The 15,000-nt window shown below is 37.1% G+C and overlaps 1 protein-coding gene across 5 annotated transcripts in view; it reads right to left on the bottom strand.

Moving 5' to 3' along the window:
• LOC137430211 (collagen alpha-1(XIV) chain) overlaps positions 1 to 15,000 on the bottom strand; it is a 371,222-nt gene that overhangs the window by 16,460 nt on the left and 339,762 nt on the right. For all 5 annotated transcript variants that reach the window (XM_078780417.1, XM_078780420.1, XM_078780419.1 and 2 more), the window contains 3 exons: positions 13,029 to 13,082; positions 10,170 to 10,223; positions 9,930 to 10,001 (listed from right to left, as the gene is read on the bottom strand). In XM_078780417.1, the coding sequence (XP_078636543.1) occupies positions 9,930 to 10,001; positions 10,170 to 10,223; positions 13,029 to 13,082 (180 nt within the window). The remainder of the gene's footprint in view (positions 1 to 9,929; positions 10,002 to 10,169; positions 10,224 to 13,028; positions 13,083 to 15,000) is intronic.

The raw sequence follows: 15,000 nt of genomic DNA, 5'->3' as shown, positions 1-15,000 counted from the left end.
AATCACCAGTGTCTCCCAAATCGTTGTTGTCTCCTAAATTGCCTGAATTGTTATCTCCCAAATCACCAGTGTCTCCCAAATCGTTGTTGTCTCCTGAATTGCCTGAATTGGTATCTCCCAAATCACCAGTGTCTCCCAAATCACCAATGTCTCCCAAATCGTTGTTGTCTCCTAAATTGCCTGAATTGTTATCTCCCAAATTTCTATCTCAAATCTCAAATCTCCCAAATCTCCCAAATCACCATTGTCTCCCGAATCACCAGTGTCTCTCAAATCGTTGTTGTCTCCTAAATTGCCTGAATTGGTATCTCCCAAATCACTGGTGTCTCTCAAATCGTTGTTGTCTCCTGAATTGCCTGAATTGGTATCTCCCAAATCACCAGTGTCTCCCAAATCACCGGTGTCTCTCAAATCGTTGTTGTCTCCTGAATTGCCTGAATTGGTATCTCCCAAATCACCAGTGTCTCTCAAATCGTTGTTGTCTCCTGAATTGCCTGAATTGGTGTCTCCCGAATCACCAGTGTCTCTCAAATCGTTGTTGTCTCCTGAATTGCCTGAATTGGTATCTCCCAAATCACCGGTGTTTCTCAAATCGTTGTTGTCTCCTGAATTGCCTGAATTGGTATCTCCCAAATCACTGGTGTCTCTCAAATCGTTGTTATCTCCTGAATTGCCTGAATTGGTATCTCCCAAATCACCAGTGTCTCCCAAATCACCGGTGTCTCTCAAATCGTTGTTGTCTCCTGAATTGCCTGAATTGGTATCTCCCAAATCACCAGTGTCTCCCAAATCACCAGTGTCTCTCAAATCGTTGTTGTCTCCTGAATTGCCTGAATTGGTGTCTCCCGAATCACCAGTGTCTCTCAAATCGTTGTTGTCTCCTGAATTGCCTGAATTGGTATCTCCCAAATCACCGGTGTCTCTCAAATCGTTGTTGTCTCCTGAATTGCCTGAATTGGTATCTCCCAAATCACCGGTGTCTCTCAAATCGTTGTTGTCGCCTGAATTGCCTGAATTGGTATCTCCCAAATCACCAGTGTCTCCCAAATCACCAGTGTCTCTCAAATCGTTGTTGTCTCCTGAATTGCCTGAATTGGTATCTCCCAAATCACCAGTGTCTCCCAAATCACCAGTGTCTCTCAAATCGTTGTTGTCTCCTGAATTGCCTGAATTGGTATCTCCCAAATCACCAGTGTCTCTCGAATCACCAGTGTCTCTCAAATCGTTGTCGTCTCCTGAATTGCCTGAATTGGTATCTCCCAAATCACCAGTGTCTCTCGAATCACCAGTGTCTCTCAAATCGTTGTTGTCTCCTGAATTGCCTGAATTGGTATCTCCCAAATCACCAGTGTCTCCCGAATCACCAGTGTCTCTCAAATCGTTGTTGTCTCCTGAATTGCCTGAATTGGTATCTCCCAAATCACCAGTGTCTCTCGAATCACCAGTGTCTCTCAAATCGTTGTTGTCTCCTGAATTGCCTGAATCGGTATCTCCCAAATCGTCAGTGTTTCTCGAATCACCGGCAGCGCACGAATGGTCACCTAAACCGTCGGGATCACAAAAATTGCCAGTGTCGTCAGAGTCCCACACTAAAAAAGTTACTCTGTAAACAACAACAAAATAAGTCGATTATTGTTGTAGATTGGCAACAGAGTGCCTTGTTAACAACACAAAAAGATGGCAGTCTCAGAAGTTGGTTTTAGCACAAACCGCTTGGTGGAACCAAGTACTCTCTAAAATTAACAACATAGTAACATGTTGTTACTATGTTGTTAATTAACAACATGTTGCCTCGAGGTAACAAAGTGAACTTTGTTGGAATTCAACAAACTTTTTTTTTTTGAACTGTGCAGACAATTAGAGGCTGTGAGGGGTTCATTGATCTGACTAAAACATTACGACTCAGTGCTTGAAACATGATCCAATAAAGGTAGACACCCTGGGCCCAGGGAGGACTCCATTCCACCTCCTGACACCTATTTAAGGAGATCACATCCAAAATTTGTGAAACCAAGAGCAACCTTCCAAGAGTAACAAAACTCCATGCATCATTTCCGCCTTGAGACACAGACAAATCAATCACTGGAGCTACTTCAATACCTGCTACAGTATATCAACTGTGATATTTCTACCACGACATCAATTTAGGCTCGGCTCCTTCTCCAGAACCAAATTTGCGGTTGACATCGTGGCTCTTGTGGGATAATGGCTTCCCATGTCATGTTGATGCGAAACAGATAGGGAATGAAAAGTGTGCCAAGCCATCTGGAATTGGCCCTTTTGGAATGGAGACTCGCCTGTTCGTACAAGCCAGCACTTGGTTCTTCATTAAATACATACAGAGACAATTGAGAACACAAATGGTTGTACCAACTTGTGTTGTTTTGTACAACCCTTTGTGTTCTCAAAGTGTTGTTTTGTCAACTTTTGTTGAAGTGAAATAAGTATTAAACAAATTATGTTACGCTTACAAATCAGTGAGATGGCTTCAAGCACTATTTAAAAAGTATAAAAATACAACGAGACACTTTATAAGACTAAGTTACTCCATTGTACAGCTGAATTGGTTCGACATTATTTAACAAGTAAAATGAGCAAAAAAAAGTTTTTTTTTGCCTTTGGAGGCAAATTAGGCTTTCTTGTTGATTTTGCTGCATGGAAGGAGAACATTGGTAACATTCACTGGTTCTGAGCAAATGTTTGTAGAACTGTTTATATTAAAGCATGGTGGCTAATTACTGGACCACATTTTCCTGACGTTGCCCAAATCAGAAAAGGCAATGTTCACAGTAAACCTATCAGAGCAGACAAGGAGAAAAGCATGTGAACAGAGAGCAATGGTTGGATGGGAAGAGCGTGGAATGAGGAACTGGGAACGTGGGAGTAGGGGATCAGAGAGAGGACAGCTGGGAGGGAGGAGGGTAGGATGGGGAGATGGAGGAGGTGTGGATATCTCTTGAGGGGATATTGCCAAAATCCAGAGTCAGCTGCTAAAACATTACGAGGGTTCAAGGTTGCTGAAATTTTGTGCAATGACATTGCTGATCATGAGCAAGTTTTCCTCGATATGACGTCAATTATTTATTATTTTTTGGATACAGAATCGAGGCTCGTGAAAGAGCTAACATTTATTTCACAAACAAATCAACCAGACAAACAAAATATATAAAAAGTGGGAGCGGAAGACAAGATGGGGAGAGAAGGGGAAGCACACAAACATAACATTTGAGAGCAGGGAGATGTGTGGGAGGGAGAGGGCTTGGGGGGAGGAGGCGTGGGAAGGGGGGTGGGGAAGAGAAGTATAAATCACAAGGACACCAAGGACTTCCAGGACAGAAGTTGGTATTTCAAAAAAGTGGAATTGGGGTGAAATTAAATTAGATGTCAATGCTGGTCAAACAATTCTGGGTAAAACTAAAATGACATTCAACATAGTTACACATGTGGTTGAGCAATGGTACGGTATCAAGTTCCATGTGAAGAATAACATAAAACTAACTGGAATCGACACAACACCTGCATAATTTGGTGATGCGTGTGTCTTTCATCTAGTTGTTATTACCTCCGCCACCAAAACTGGATGGAGGTTATGTTTTCACCTCTGTCTGTCAGTTTGTCCATTTGTTTGTTTGTTTGTGAACAAGATATCTAAAAAAATTGGACGGATTCGGACTAAACTTGGTGGAGAGGTTGCGTGTCTGACAAGGACTAATCGATTGGATTTTGGTGAAGATCTGAATATGGATTAGGATATGCGAATTATTTAATTGTTTAAGTGATTCTTCACCATTGGAAGATAGGGCCAAAAACGATACATAGCGGGATATCTCAAAAAGTTATAGATGGATTTGGACGAAACTTGGTGGACAGGTTGTGTGTGTGACAAAGAAGAATTGATTCGATTTTGGTGAAGATCTGAATATGGATTCGGATATGCGAATTATTTAATTGTTTAAGTGATTCTTCGCCATTGGGAGATAGGGGAAAAAACGATACACAGCAGGATATCTCAAAAATTTGTAGACAGATAATTTTGATTAAATGTGATTCTGTATTGTGATATTCTGGTCTACTCTGGGATACAAAACGTAAACTGTTCACCTGGTGGAGGTATGCTCTATACTGAGTGTCGTTCAAGTTGAAGAATATTGTGAAATGTGATGAGAACTGGACCCATCAGTATTTCATCCCAGAACCCAAAGCAAGCCAGCACAGAGTGCAGACATTCTAAGATTTTTGGCAATCGTATTTTGAGACATTAAAAGTTTCAATAATTTGTAATGTATTAAGCATAATGGAACAAGGAGAAAAAGACATTAAATGTCATAGCCCTCGTGGTTTTACAAATTTTGCTGTACCGAGTTAAAGGCTGGCAGTCGGCCATCTTTGTTAAGATTACAAAACAACATGTTTTGCCTATGTATTGTATTTGTGCCAAGTTTGAACAAAATCGGTCTATGCATGGCCGAGAAATGGTTGGGGACACATTTAAGTAACAAAATGGCCACCAGTCGGCCATCTTGGATCTGATCTCAAAAATACATAATGTGCACATGTAAGCCATCATTCATTATCTGTGCGCCAAGTGTGAACAAGATTGGTAAATGCATTTCCGAGAAATTGGCGAGGACGTGTCAATCCGAGTTTTTTACAACTACAATAGAGGTCAGTCGGCCATCTTTGATCGTATCGTGAAACAAAATGATGTGCCTATGTGTACCATCATGTATTGTCTTTATGACAACTATGAACAAAATCGGTCTATACATGTCAGAGATATGGTTTTGGACGCACGCATGGACGGATGGGACCGACGGAAGAGACCCGATCCATAAGCCCCTGTTTCGGATTAAGTACAATGGGGGCTAAAAACCATCAATGCACTTGTTATGCTACATTTGCAATTTCAAAGAGAGACTTGTCATGCAGGAAAACGAGATATCATGGAAACCCCTCAACAAGGAATAATCAGGTGACGAGCAATATGCAGGTGACAGACAGGTCGCTTGGCTCATGGCATGAATCTAGAGCATGATAATGCTCTCCCTCATGAGGAAAATATCCAGAGGAGAGGGTGTTGTATTTGGGTCCGTTTGTATGTTTGTCTGTCTGTCTATCTGTCTGTCTGTCTGTTTGTTTGTTCACACAGAACGCGAGTATGCTTTTCTCTGCAACCGTCGATCCGATTGCCAAGAAATTTTCACCATAGGGACGCCTTCTCCTGGAGAATTGTTTTCATAATAATTATGACATCATATATCACGTGCTATGGGTGCCATCATGGAAAAACTGAAAAACTTTGCACCTCTATATCTCCGAAACCGCTACATGGAAAAAATTTAAACATCACTCATTGTCAAGTACTCCCCATGGGGAACAACATATATTCATGATGTTGTTTGTTATATGTGCCTTCATTATGACGCCATAATTAGACAAGTAAAACGCTTCATCCGATCAGTTTGAAATTTCTTGAGCGTGATCTACAGAAAAATTGTATGGGATAATTAAATTGATGATGTCATTGGTCACGTGGTTTGGCAACCATATTGGATTGAACATAAATCTGCGTCACCAATAAACCAAACAAACACAGCAGCTAATAAACACCGCACAAAATACACAACATAAACATGTCCTGGCGATGGTCTGCAATCTCTGATTGCTCTTTCTTTTGTGGGTATAAATTATAATAGGAAGTATTTATAAGTAGTATTTGTATTTTGGGTATAAATTGGTCCTGGTGACTTGTTCTACTTTACAAAAAAAACTTCTCAAAAATAACGTTTATTACAAGGCAGGGCAAAGTGCATTGATAAAACACTTGCATTTATTGAATGTTTAGTTTTAACCTTACCCTTTCAATTGCGATCTCCTCTTTAATCCAGGTGTACATTCTGCTGAGTAAGAAGAAGCATCTACTTTGACGTCACCAGGAGGGTAATTAAAAACATTTAAACCAATGGCAATCCCACCTCACTCTTCCATAAAGAGTCTTATCATTTTTTAAAGATTGGGTGTTCCTACAACACATGTCATGTCATTGTTATAACAATGATAAATCACGTGACTGTCTGACAGGATGGAGCAGAGTTGGCGAGTGCATTTGCCTTTGAGCTCTCTAGTCTCCATTTGATTCTCAACCTGAACACAAACTGTCAGATTGGTGTTTCACGTAAAATAAAGATCCCATTGGTGCTTTTTGATTAAAAGAAGGCAAGTCATCACTGGCACTCTGGACAAGTTAAAAATTCCTAGAGCCAATACGAATGTGCACTGGATCAGCAGCATCACGCCAAATTCACAATCAAATCCCAGTCCACCAAGCATTAGATAATGTTGATAAGCATTAGATAATGTTGATAAGCATTAGATAATGTTGATAAGCATTAGATAATGTTGATAAGCATTAGATAATGTTGATAAGCATTAGATAATGTTGATAAGCATTAGATAATGTTGATAAGCATTAGATAATGTTGATAAGCATTAGATAATGTTGATAAGCATTAGATAATGTTGATAAGCATTAGATAATGTTGATAAGCATTATATAATGTTGATAAGCATTAGATAATGTTGATAAGCATTAGATAATGTTGATAAGCATTAGATAATGTTGATAAGCATGAGATAATGTTGATTATTAGCAATGATAATGTTGATAAGCATTAGATAATGCTGATTATTAGCAATGATAATGTTGATAAGCATTAGATAATGTTGATTATTAGCAATGATAATGTTGATAAGCATTAGATAATGTTGATTATTAGCAATGATAATGTTGATAAGCATGAGATAATGTTGATTATTAGCAATGATAATGTTGATTATTAGCAATGATAATGTTGATTATTAGCAATGATAATGTTGATAAGCATTAGATAATGTTGATTATTAGCAATGATAATGTTGATAAGCATTAGATAATGTTGATTATTAGCAATGATAATGTTGATAAGCATTAGATAATGTTGATTATTAGCAATGATAATGTTGATAAGCATTAGATAATGTTGATTATTAGCAATGATTATGTTGATAAGCATTAGATAATGGTGATTATTAATAATGATAATGTTCATAAGCATTAGATAATGTTGATTATTAATAATGATAATGTTGATAAGCATTAGATAATGTTGATTATTAGCAATGATAATGTTGATAAGCATTAGATAATGCTGATTATTAATAATGATAATGTTGATAAGCATTAGATAATGTTGATTATTAGCAATGATAATGTTGATAAGCATTAGATAATGTTGATTATTAATAATGATAATGTTGATAAGCATTAGATAATGTTGATTATTAGCAATGATAATGTTGATAATTAATAATGATAATGTTCATAAGCATTAGATAATGTTGATTATTAGCAATGATAATGTTGATAAGCATTAGATAATGTTGATTATTAATAATGATAATGTTGATAAGCATTAGATAATGTTGATTATTATTAATAATGATAATGTTCATAAGCATTAGATAATGTTGATTATTATTAATAATGATAATGTTGATAAGCATTAGATAATGTTGATTATTAATAATGATAATGTTGATAAGCATTAGATAATGTTGATTATTATTAATAATGATAATGTTGATAAGCATTAGATAATGTTGATTATTAGCAATGATAATGTTGATAAGCATTAGATAATGTTGATTATGAATAATGATAATGTTGATAAGCATTAGATAATGTTGATTATTAATAATGATAATGTTGATAAGCATTAGATAATGTTGATTATTAATAATGATAATGTTGATAAGCATGAGATAATGTTGATTATTAATAATGATAATGTTGATAAGCATTAGATAATGTTGATTATTAGCAATGATAATGTTGATAAGCATTAGATAATATTGATTATTAATAATGATAATGTTGATAAGCATTAGATAATGTTGATTATTAGCAATGATAATGTTGATAAGCATTAGATAATGTTGATTATTAATAATGATAATGTTGATAAGCATTAGATAATGTTGATTATTAGCAATGATAATGTTGATAAGCATTAGATAATGTTGATTATTAATAATGATAATGTTGATAAGCATTAGATAATGTTGATTATTAATAATGATAATGTTGATAAGCATTAGATAATGTTGATTATTAATAATGATAATGTTGATAAGCATTAGATAATGTTGATTATTAGCAATGATAATGTTGATAAGCATTAGATAATGTTGATTATTAATAATGATAATGTTCATAAGCATTAGATAATGTTGATTATTAATAATGATAATGTTGATTATTAATAATGATAATGTTGATAAGCATTAGATAATGTTGATTATTAGCAATGATAATGTTGATAAGCATTAGATAATGTTGATTATTAATATTGATAATGTTCATAAGCATTAGATAATGTTGATTATTATTAATAATGATAATGTTCATAAGCATTAGATAATGTTGATTATTATTAATAATGATAATGTTGATAAGCATTAGATAATGTTGATTATTAATAATGATAATGTTGATAAGCATTAGATAATGTTTATTATTATTAATAATGATAATGTTGATAAGCATTAGATAATGTTGATTATTAGCAATGATAATGTTGATAAGCATTAGATAATGTTGATTATTAATAATGATAATGTTCATAAGCATTAGATAATGTTGATTATTAATAATGATAATGTTCATAAGCATTAGATAATGTTGATTATTATTAATAATGATAATGTTGATAAGCATTAGATAATGTTGATTATTAGCAATGATAATGTTGATAAGCATTAGATAATGTTGATTATTAATAATGATAATGTTCATAAGCATTAGATAATGTTGATTATGAATAATGATAATGTTGATTATTATTAATAATGATAATGTTGATAAGCATTAGATAATGTTGATTATTAATAATGATAATGTTGATAAGCATTAGATAATGTTTATTATTATTAATAATGATAATGTTGATAAGCATTAGATAATGTTGATTATTAGCAATGATAATGTTGATAAGCATTAGATAATGTTGATTATTAATAATGATAATGTTCATAAGCATTAGATAATGTTGATTATTAGTAATAATGATAATGTTGATAAGCATTAGATAATGTTGATTATTAATAATGATAATGTTGATAAGCATTAGATAATGTTGATTATTATTAATAATAATAATGTTGATAAGTATTAGATAATGTCGATTATTAGCAATGATAATGTTGATAAGCATTAGATAATGTTGATTATTAATAATGATAATGTTGATAAGCATTAGATAATGTTGATTATTAATAATGATAATGTTGATAAGCATTAGATAATGTTGATTATTATTAATAATGATAATGTTGATAAGCATTAGATAATGTTGATTATTAGCAATGATAATGTTGATAAGCATTAGATAATGTTGATTATTAATAATGATAATGTTCATAAGCATTAGATAATGTTGATTATGAATAATGATAATGTTGATTATTAATAATGATAATGTTGATAAGCATTAGATAATGTTGATTATTAGCAATGATAATGTTGATAAGCATTAGATAATGTTGATTATTAATAATGATAATGTTCATAAGCATTAGATAATGTTGATTATTAATAATGATAATGTTGATAAGCATTGGATAATGTTGATTATTAATAATGATAATGTTGATAAGCATTAGATAATGTTGACCACTTGACATTTCACAGGGCCTCAGTGTTATCATAAAAATGTCAGCCAATGAAACTCCCACAAGCCATCTCCAGCTGCTTCACAAGCACACAGGTGTGCAAAGGTCAAAGAGACTTGTAAATGTCAATCGATCATAACAGGAGTCTTAGACGGCACCATCACAAGTTTAATGTTCAGATGGAAAATAAAACTGGGGAAGAGAACAAATACCACACTTACCACATTCCCAGGCTGCCCATTGTTTCCTTTTTTGCCGTTAATGCCTGCAGGTCCTGGAAGCCCCGGAGTGCCCTGAAATGGAGATCAACAACAACACAACCACAATATTGTCATACCTTTGACATCTTATCAGAACGATATTGTTGATTAACACAAACAACTTCACTAAGCTTATCACCACCATTACCCAGATTACATTTGTCATGTACCCTACCATTGAATTTTACTTGGGCCACTCACAATTGGTCCACTGGGTCCTGCTGGTCCAATTATACCTTGCTTGCCAGATGAACCCTGTAATAAAAACAAAATCATGAAGGTCGTGACAAAGAAATAGATTAAATTGCAATTGAAAGATGACATGCATCCACACATCATTAAACAACACAAGTTAAAAAAACTCAGTGATATAATGGTTAGAGAGACCGATCTGAGTCTGGGAGGTCAGTAGTTTGAACCCTGATCAAGTCAAATCAATGTCTGGTCTGAGTTTGGGAGGTCAGTAGTTTGAACCCTGCTCAAGTCATAAGAACGTTCGCTCTGAGTTTTGGAGGTCAGTAGTTTGAACCCTGATCAAGTCAAATCAATGTCCGCTCTGAGTTTGGGAGGTCAGTAGTTTGAACCCTGGTCAAGTCATAAGAACGTTCGCTCTGAGTTTGGAAGGTCAGTAGTTTGAACCCTAGTCAAGTCATAAGAACATTTGCTCTGAGTTTGGGAGGTTAGTAGTTTGAACCCTGGTCAAGTCAAATCAATGTCCGCTCTGAGTTTGGGAGGTCAGCAGTTTGAACCCTGGTCAAGTCATTTCAATGTCCGCTCTGTGTTTGGGAGGTCAGCAGTTTGAACCCTGGTCAAGTCATATCAACGTCCGCTCTGAGTTTGGGAGGTCAACAGTTTGAACCCTGGTCAAGTCATATCAACGTCCGCTCTGAGTTTGGGAGGTCAGCAGTTTGAGCCCTGGTCAAGTCATATCAACGTCCTCTCTGAGGTTGAGACGTCAGTAGTTTGAACCCTGGTCAAGTCATGTCAATGTCCGCCTTGAATTTGGAGGTCAGTAGTTTGAACACTGGTCAAGTCATATTAACGTCCGCTCTGTGTTTGGGAGGTCAGTAGTTTGAACACTGGTCAAGTCATATCAACGTCCGCTCTGAGTTTGGGAGGTCAGCAGTTTGAACCCTGGTCAAGTCATATCAACGTCCTCTCTGAGGTTGAGACGTCAGTAGTTTGAACCCTGGTCAAGTCATGTCAATGTCCGCCTTGAATTTGGAGGTCAGTAGTTTGAACACTGGTCAAGTCATATTAACGTCCGCTCTGTGTTTGGGAGGTCAGTAGTTTGAACACTGGTCAAGTCATATCAACGTCCGCTCTGAGTTTGGGAGGTCAGCAGTTTGAACCCTGGTCAAGTCATATTAACGTCCGCTCTGTGTTTGGGAGGTCAGTAGTTTGAACACTGGTCAAGTCATATCATGCCTTTAAGAATGCTACATGCTGCTTCCTTGCTTGATGTTCAGCATTTAAAAGAATGGAGCATGGACAAACAACAATACGTTGGCAATACAAGCTCAGGCTTCGATGGGCCCAATGGCCACCTCCTGCATTGAAGATTTGCAAGGGAGCTCATATTATTAATCATCTTAAAATCCCAAGGAAGAGTGCCAGAGGTGTCACTATCGCTGACTCTTCTGGCAGGATAGCTCAGAATAAGTATAATCACCTTGTTTTACAGGATACCAGAGTTCAAAGTAAAGTAAGCCAGATATCCTTGATAGTAAGCCAGTTAACCCTTAAACGTATGCTTGGAATTATATAATTATTTATGCAGCCTTTTGGAAATGCTCAGGGGTTGTGGCCAATTCTCTGCCCTAGAATTCCAGGATTCAGCCAATGGTGAACCATTCAGAGAATAATTTAACAAGGAAACTACATTAACAGCAATGAACTAGACCGGCACTCAGTGGAGAGCAAACCTCCGCCTGGTTGGCCATTTCACTCAATGGTGAAGAGTCACTTTAAAAATTCCAATAGCTGGATCCGGATCCGGATCTTCACTGAAATTGAAGATTCTTCCTTGTCACACATACAACCTGTCCACCAAGTTTCGTCCAAATCCGTCCATAATTTTTTGAGATATCCTGCTATGTATCGTTTTTTGCCTTATTTCCCAATGGTGAAGAATCACTTAAAGCATTCTACCAGCCGGATCCGAATCCGGATCTTCACCAAAATCTAATCATTTCGTCCTTGTCACATACGCTACATCCCTGCCAAATTTCGTCCGAATCCGTCCACAACTTTTTGAGATCTTTTGTTTACAAACGGACAGACAGACAGGGGTGAAAATATAACCTCCATCCACCTTTGGTGGCGGAGGAAACAATATATCATGGTATAGCACTGATCACATTGGCCTGGTGTTGGCTTAGCGGTTAGGGTGCCGGCTTGGGATCCTAGGATCCTGGGTTCGAATCCCGGTCAATTGCTGAATTAACACCGGGGTTGGTTGACTCAGCCTGTCATCCTTCCGAGGTCGGCAAATTGAGTACCAGCTCACTGTCGCAAGAGGCGACTAACAGGGTTGGCGGCAGGAAGGGCATCCGGCCATAAAACATTGCTTCAAAAAGGGGACCACGGTGCCCGAAAAAGGCCAACCCCCGCTCTGCGAGGAAAAATGGCCTCTAAGGGTGGTTCTATAGCACTGATCATATTATTATGTCCAACAGGAAGACAAAGAAATAGTGCGCCATTGAGTTGTCAAGCCTGGGTTAGATTCTTGACCTGATTATAAACCGATTGGTGCTGCTTCGCAGGCCGGACACTGCATCGGTGAGTGTGCCCTCCCTTAGATGGCTGTTCAGCTGGAGACCCATCTATTACCATTAGCTGATGGATGCATATTATCCCATAATGTCAACTAATACCGATTAAGTGAGTTATCATCAGAACCTTGACCAAGTTCCAAATTCCTGCCATAATGTGCAGGGGGAACTGCCTCAGCGGTCAAGCGGCACCCGGTGACAATGCATCCAGCGGGCCAACTTCGTAACTAAACCACAACTCAACAGGCATTCATAAACGACAACTTGTCACATTATTATAACTTACCCGGGGTCCAGCTACTCCCTCCCTGCCCACTCCACCAGGTCGTCCAGGAGGTCCCTGCAGAAAAGATTCAGCAATCACCAGGAAGACAAACAAATAAATGTTCATTTTAGTGAAGGGATGGTACAGCTTCACAATAAGGATTTATGTTTGCATGGGATGTGGAAAAACATAAAAGTTTTGGAAGGAGGGAAATCACTTTAAAAAACGTTTCTTTCCTTGATGAGTTCGGCATGCAGTGGTTCTTCAGAAGATATTGTTGGGTTTTGGCTTAAGAAGAAAGTGGAAAATGAGATGGAAACTTGTGTTGTGGAAACCCGTCGACATTTAGTTAAACATCAGGATTATCAATCTGGTCGTGGTGAGGGGACACGAGAAGCCGCAAAGCAGGACATATAATTTATGCCGAGGCTGTCACACGCCTGCAGGTGTACGGTAGGTAAATGTTTCCCGAGTCATGGGGAGAAAGCGAGAAAGGCAGAGGGAAACAACCCACCCCAACACCCCCAACAAACCAGGGTACATATAGGAGGTATGCCGTGCTACACAAATACACCACATTGTAGATATGCACATTCAAGTACAGCAAGGCACACGAAGTATCTGGAAAGAGCAGCTTAGAAAAAAAATGGAGCAGTCAGACAAATCATAGTGCAGCTAGACAAAATGAGTGAAAAAAATGGAGCAGTCAGACAAATCATAGTGCAGCTAGACAAAATGAGTGGAAAAAATGGAGCAGTCAGACAATTCATAGTGTAGCTTGACGAAATGAGTGAACAAAATGGAGCAGTCAGACAAATCATAGTGTAGCACTGTAGCTAGACAAAATGAGTGAAAAAAAATGGAGCAGTCAGACAAATCATAGTGTAGCTAGACAAAGTGAGTGAAAAAAATGGAGCAGTCAGACAAATCATAATGTAGCTAGATGAAATGAGTGGAAAAAAAATGGAAGTCAGACAAATCATAGTGTAGCTAGACAAAATGAGTGGAAAAAAAAAATGGAGCAATCAGACAAATCATAGTGTAGCTTGACGAAATGAGTGGAAGTAAATGGAGCAGTCAGACAAATCATAGTGTAGCTAGACAAAATGAGTGAAAAAATGGAGCAGTCAGACAAATCATAGTGTAGCTAGACAAAATGAGTGGAAAAAATGGAGCAGTCAGACAAATCATAGTGTAGCTAGACAAAATGAGTGGAAGAAAATGGAGCAGTCAGACAAATCATAGTGTAGCTAGATGAAATGAGTGAAAAAAATGGAGCAGTCAGACAAATCATAGTGCAGCTAGACAAAATGAGTGGAAAAAATGGAGCAGTCAGACAATTCATAGTGTAGCTTGACGAAATGAGTGAACAAAATGGAGCAGTCAGACAAATCATAGTGTAGCTAGATGAAATGAGTGAAAAAAATGGAGCAGTCAGACAAATCATAGTGCAGCTAGACAAAATGAGTGAAAAAAAATGGAGCAGTCAGACAAATCATAGTGTAGCCAGACAAAATGAGTGGAAAAAATGGAGCAGTCAGACAAATCATAGTGTAGCTAGACAAAATGAGTGGAAAAAAAAATAGAGCAGTCAGACAAATCATAGTGTAGCGAGACAAAATGAGTGAAAAAAATGGAGCAGTCAGACAAATCATAGTGTAGCGAGACAAAATGAGTGGAAAAAAAAATGGAGCAGTCAGACAAATCATAGTGTAGCTAGACAAAATTAGTGAAAAAAAATGGAGCAGTCAGACAAATCATAGTGTAGCTAGACAAAATGAGTGGGAAAAAAATGGAGCAGTCAGACAAATCATAGTGTAGCTAGACAAAATGAGTGGAAAAAAAATGGAGCAGTCAGACAAATCATAGTGTAGCTAGACAAAATGAGTGGAAAAAAAATGGAGCAGTCAGACAAAATGAGTGAAAAAAATGGAGCAGTCAGACAAATCATAGTGTAGCCAGACGAAATGAGTGAAAAAAATGGAGCAGTCAG

This window comes from Myxine glutinosa, chromosome 6 (assembly GCF_964187855.1).
Source record: "Myxine glutinosa chromosome 6, kmMyxGlut1.1, whole genome shotgun sequence".
Lineage (NCBI taxonomy): Eukaryota > Metazoa > Chordata > Myxini > Myxiniformes > Myxinidae > Myxine > Myxine glutinosa.
This window is presented reverse-complemented; position numbering and strand designations above follow the sequence as displayed.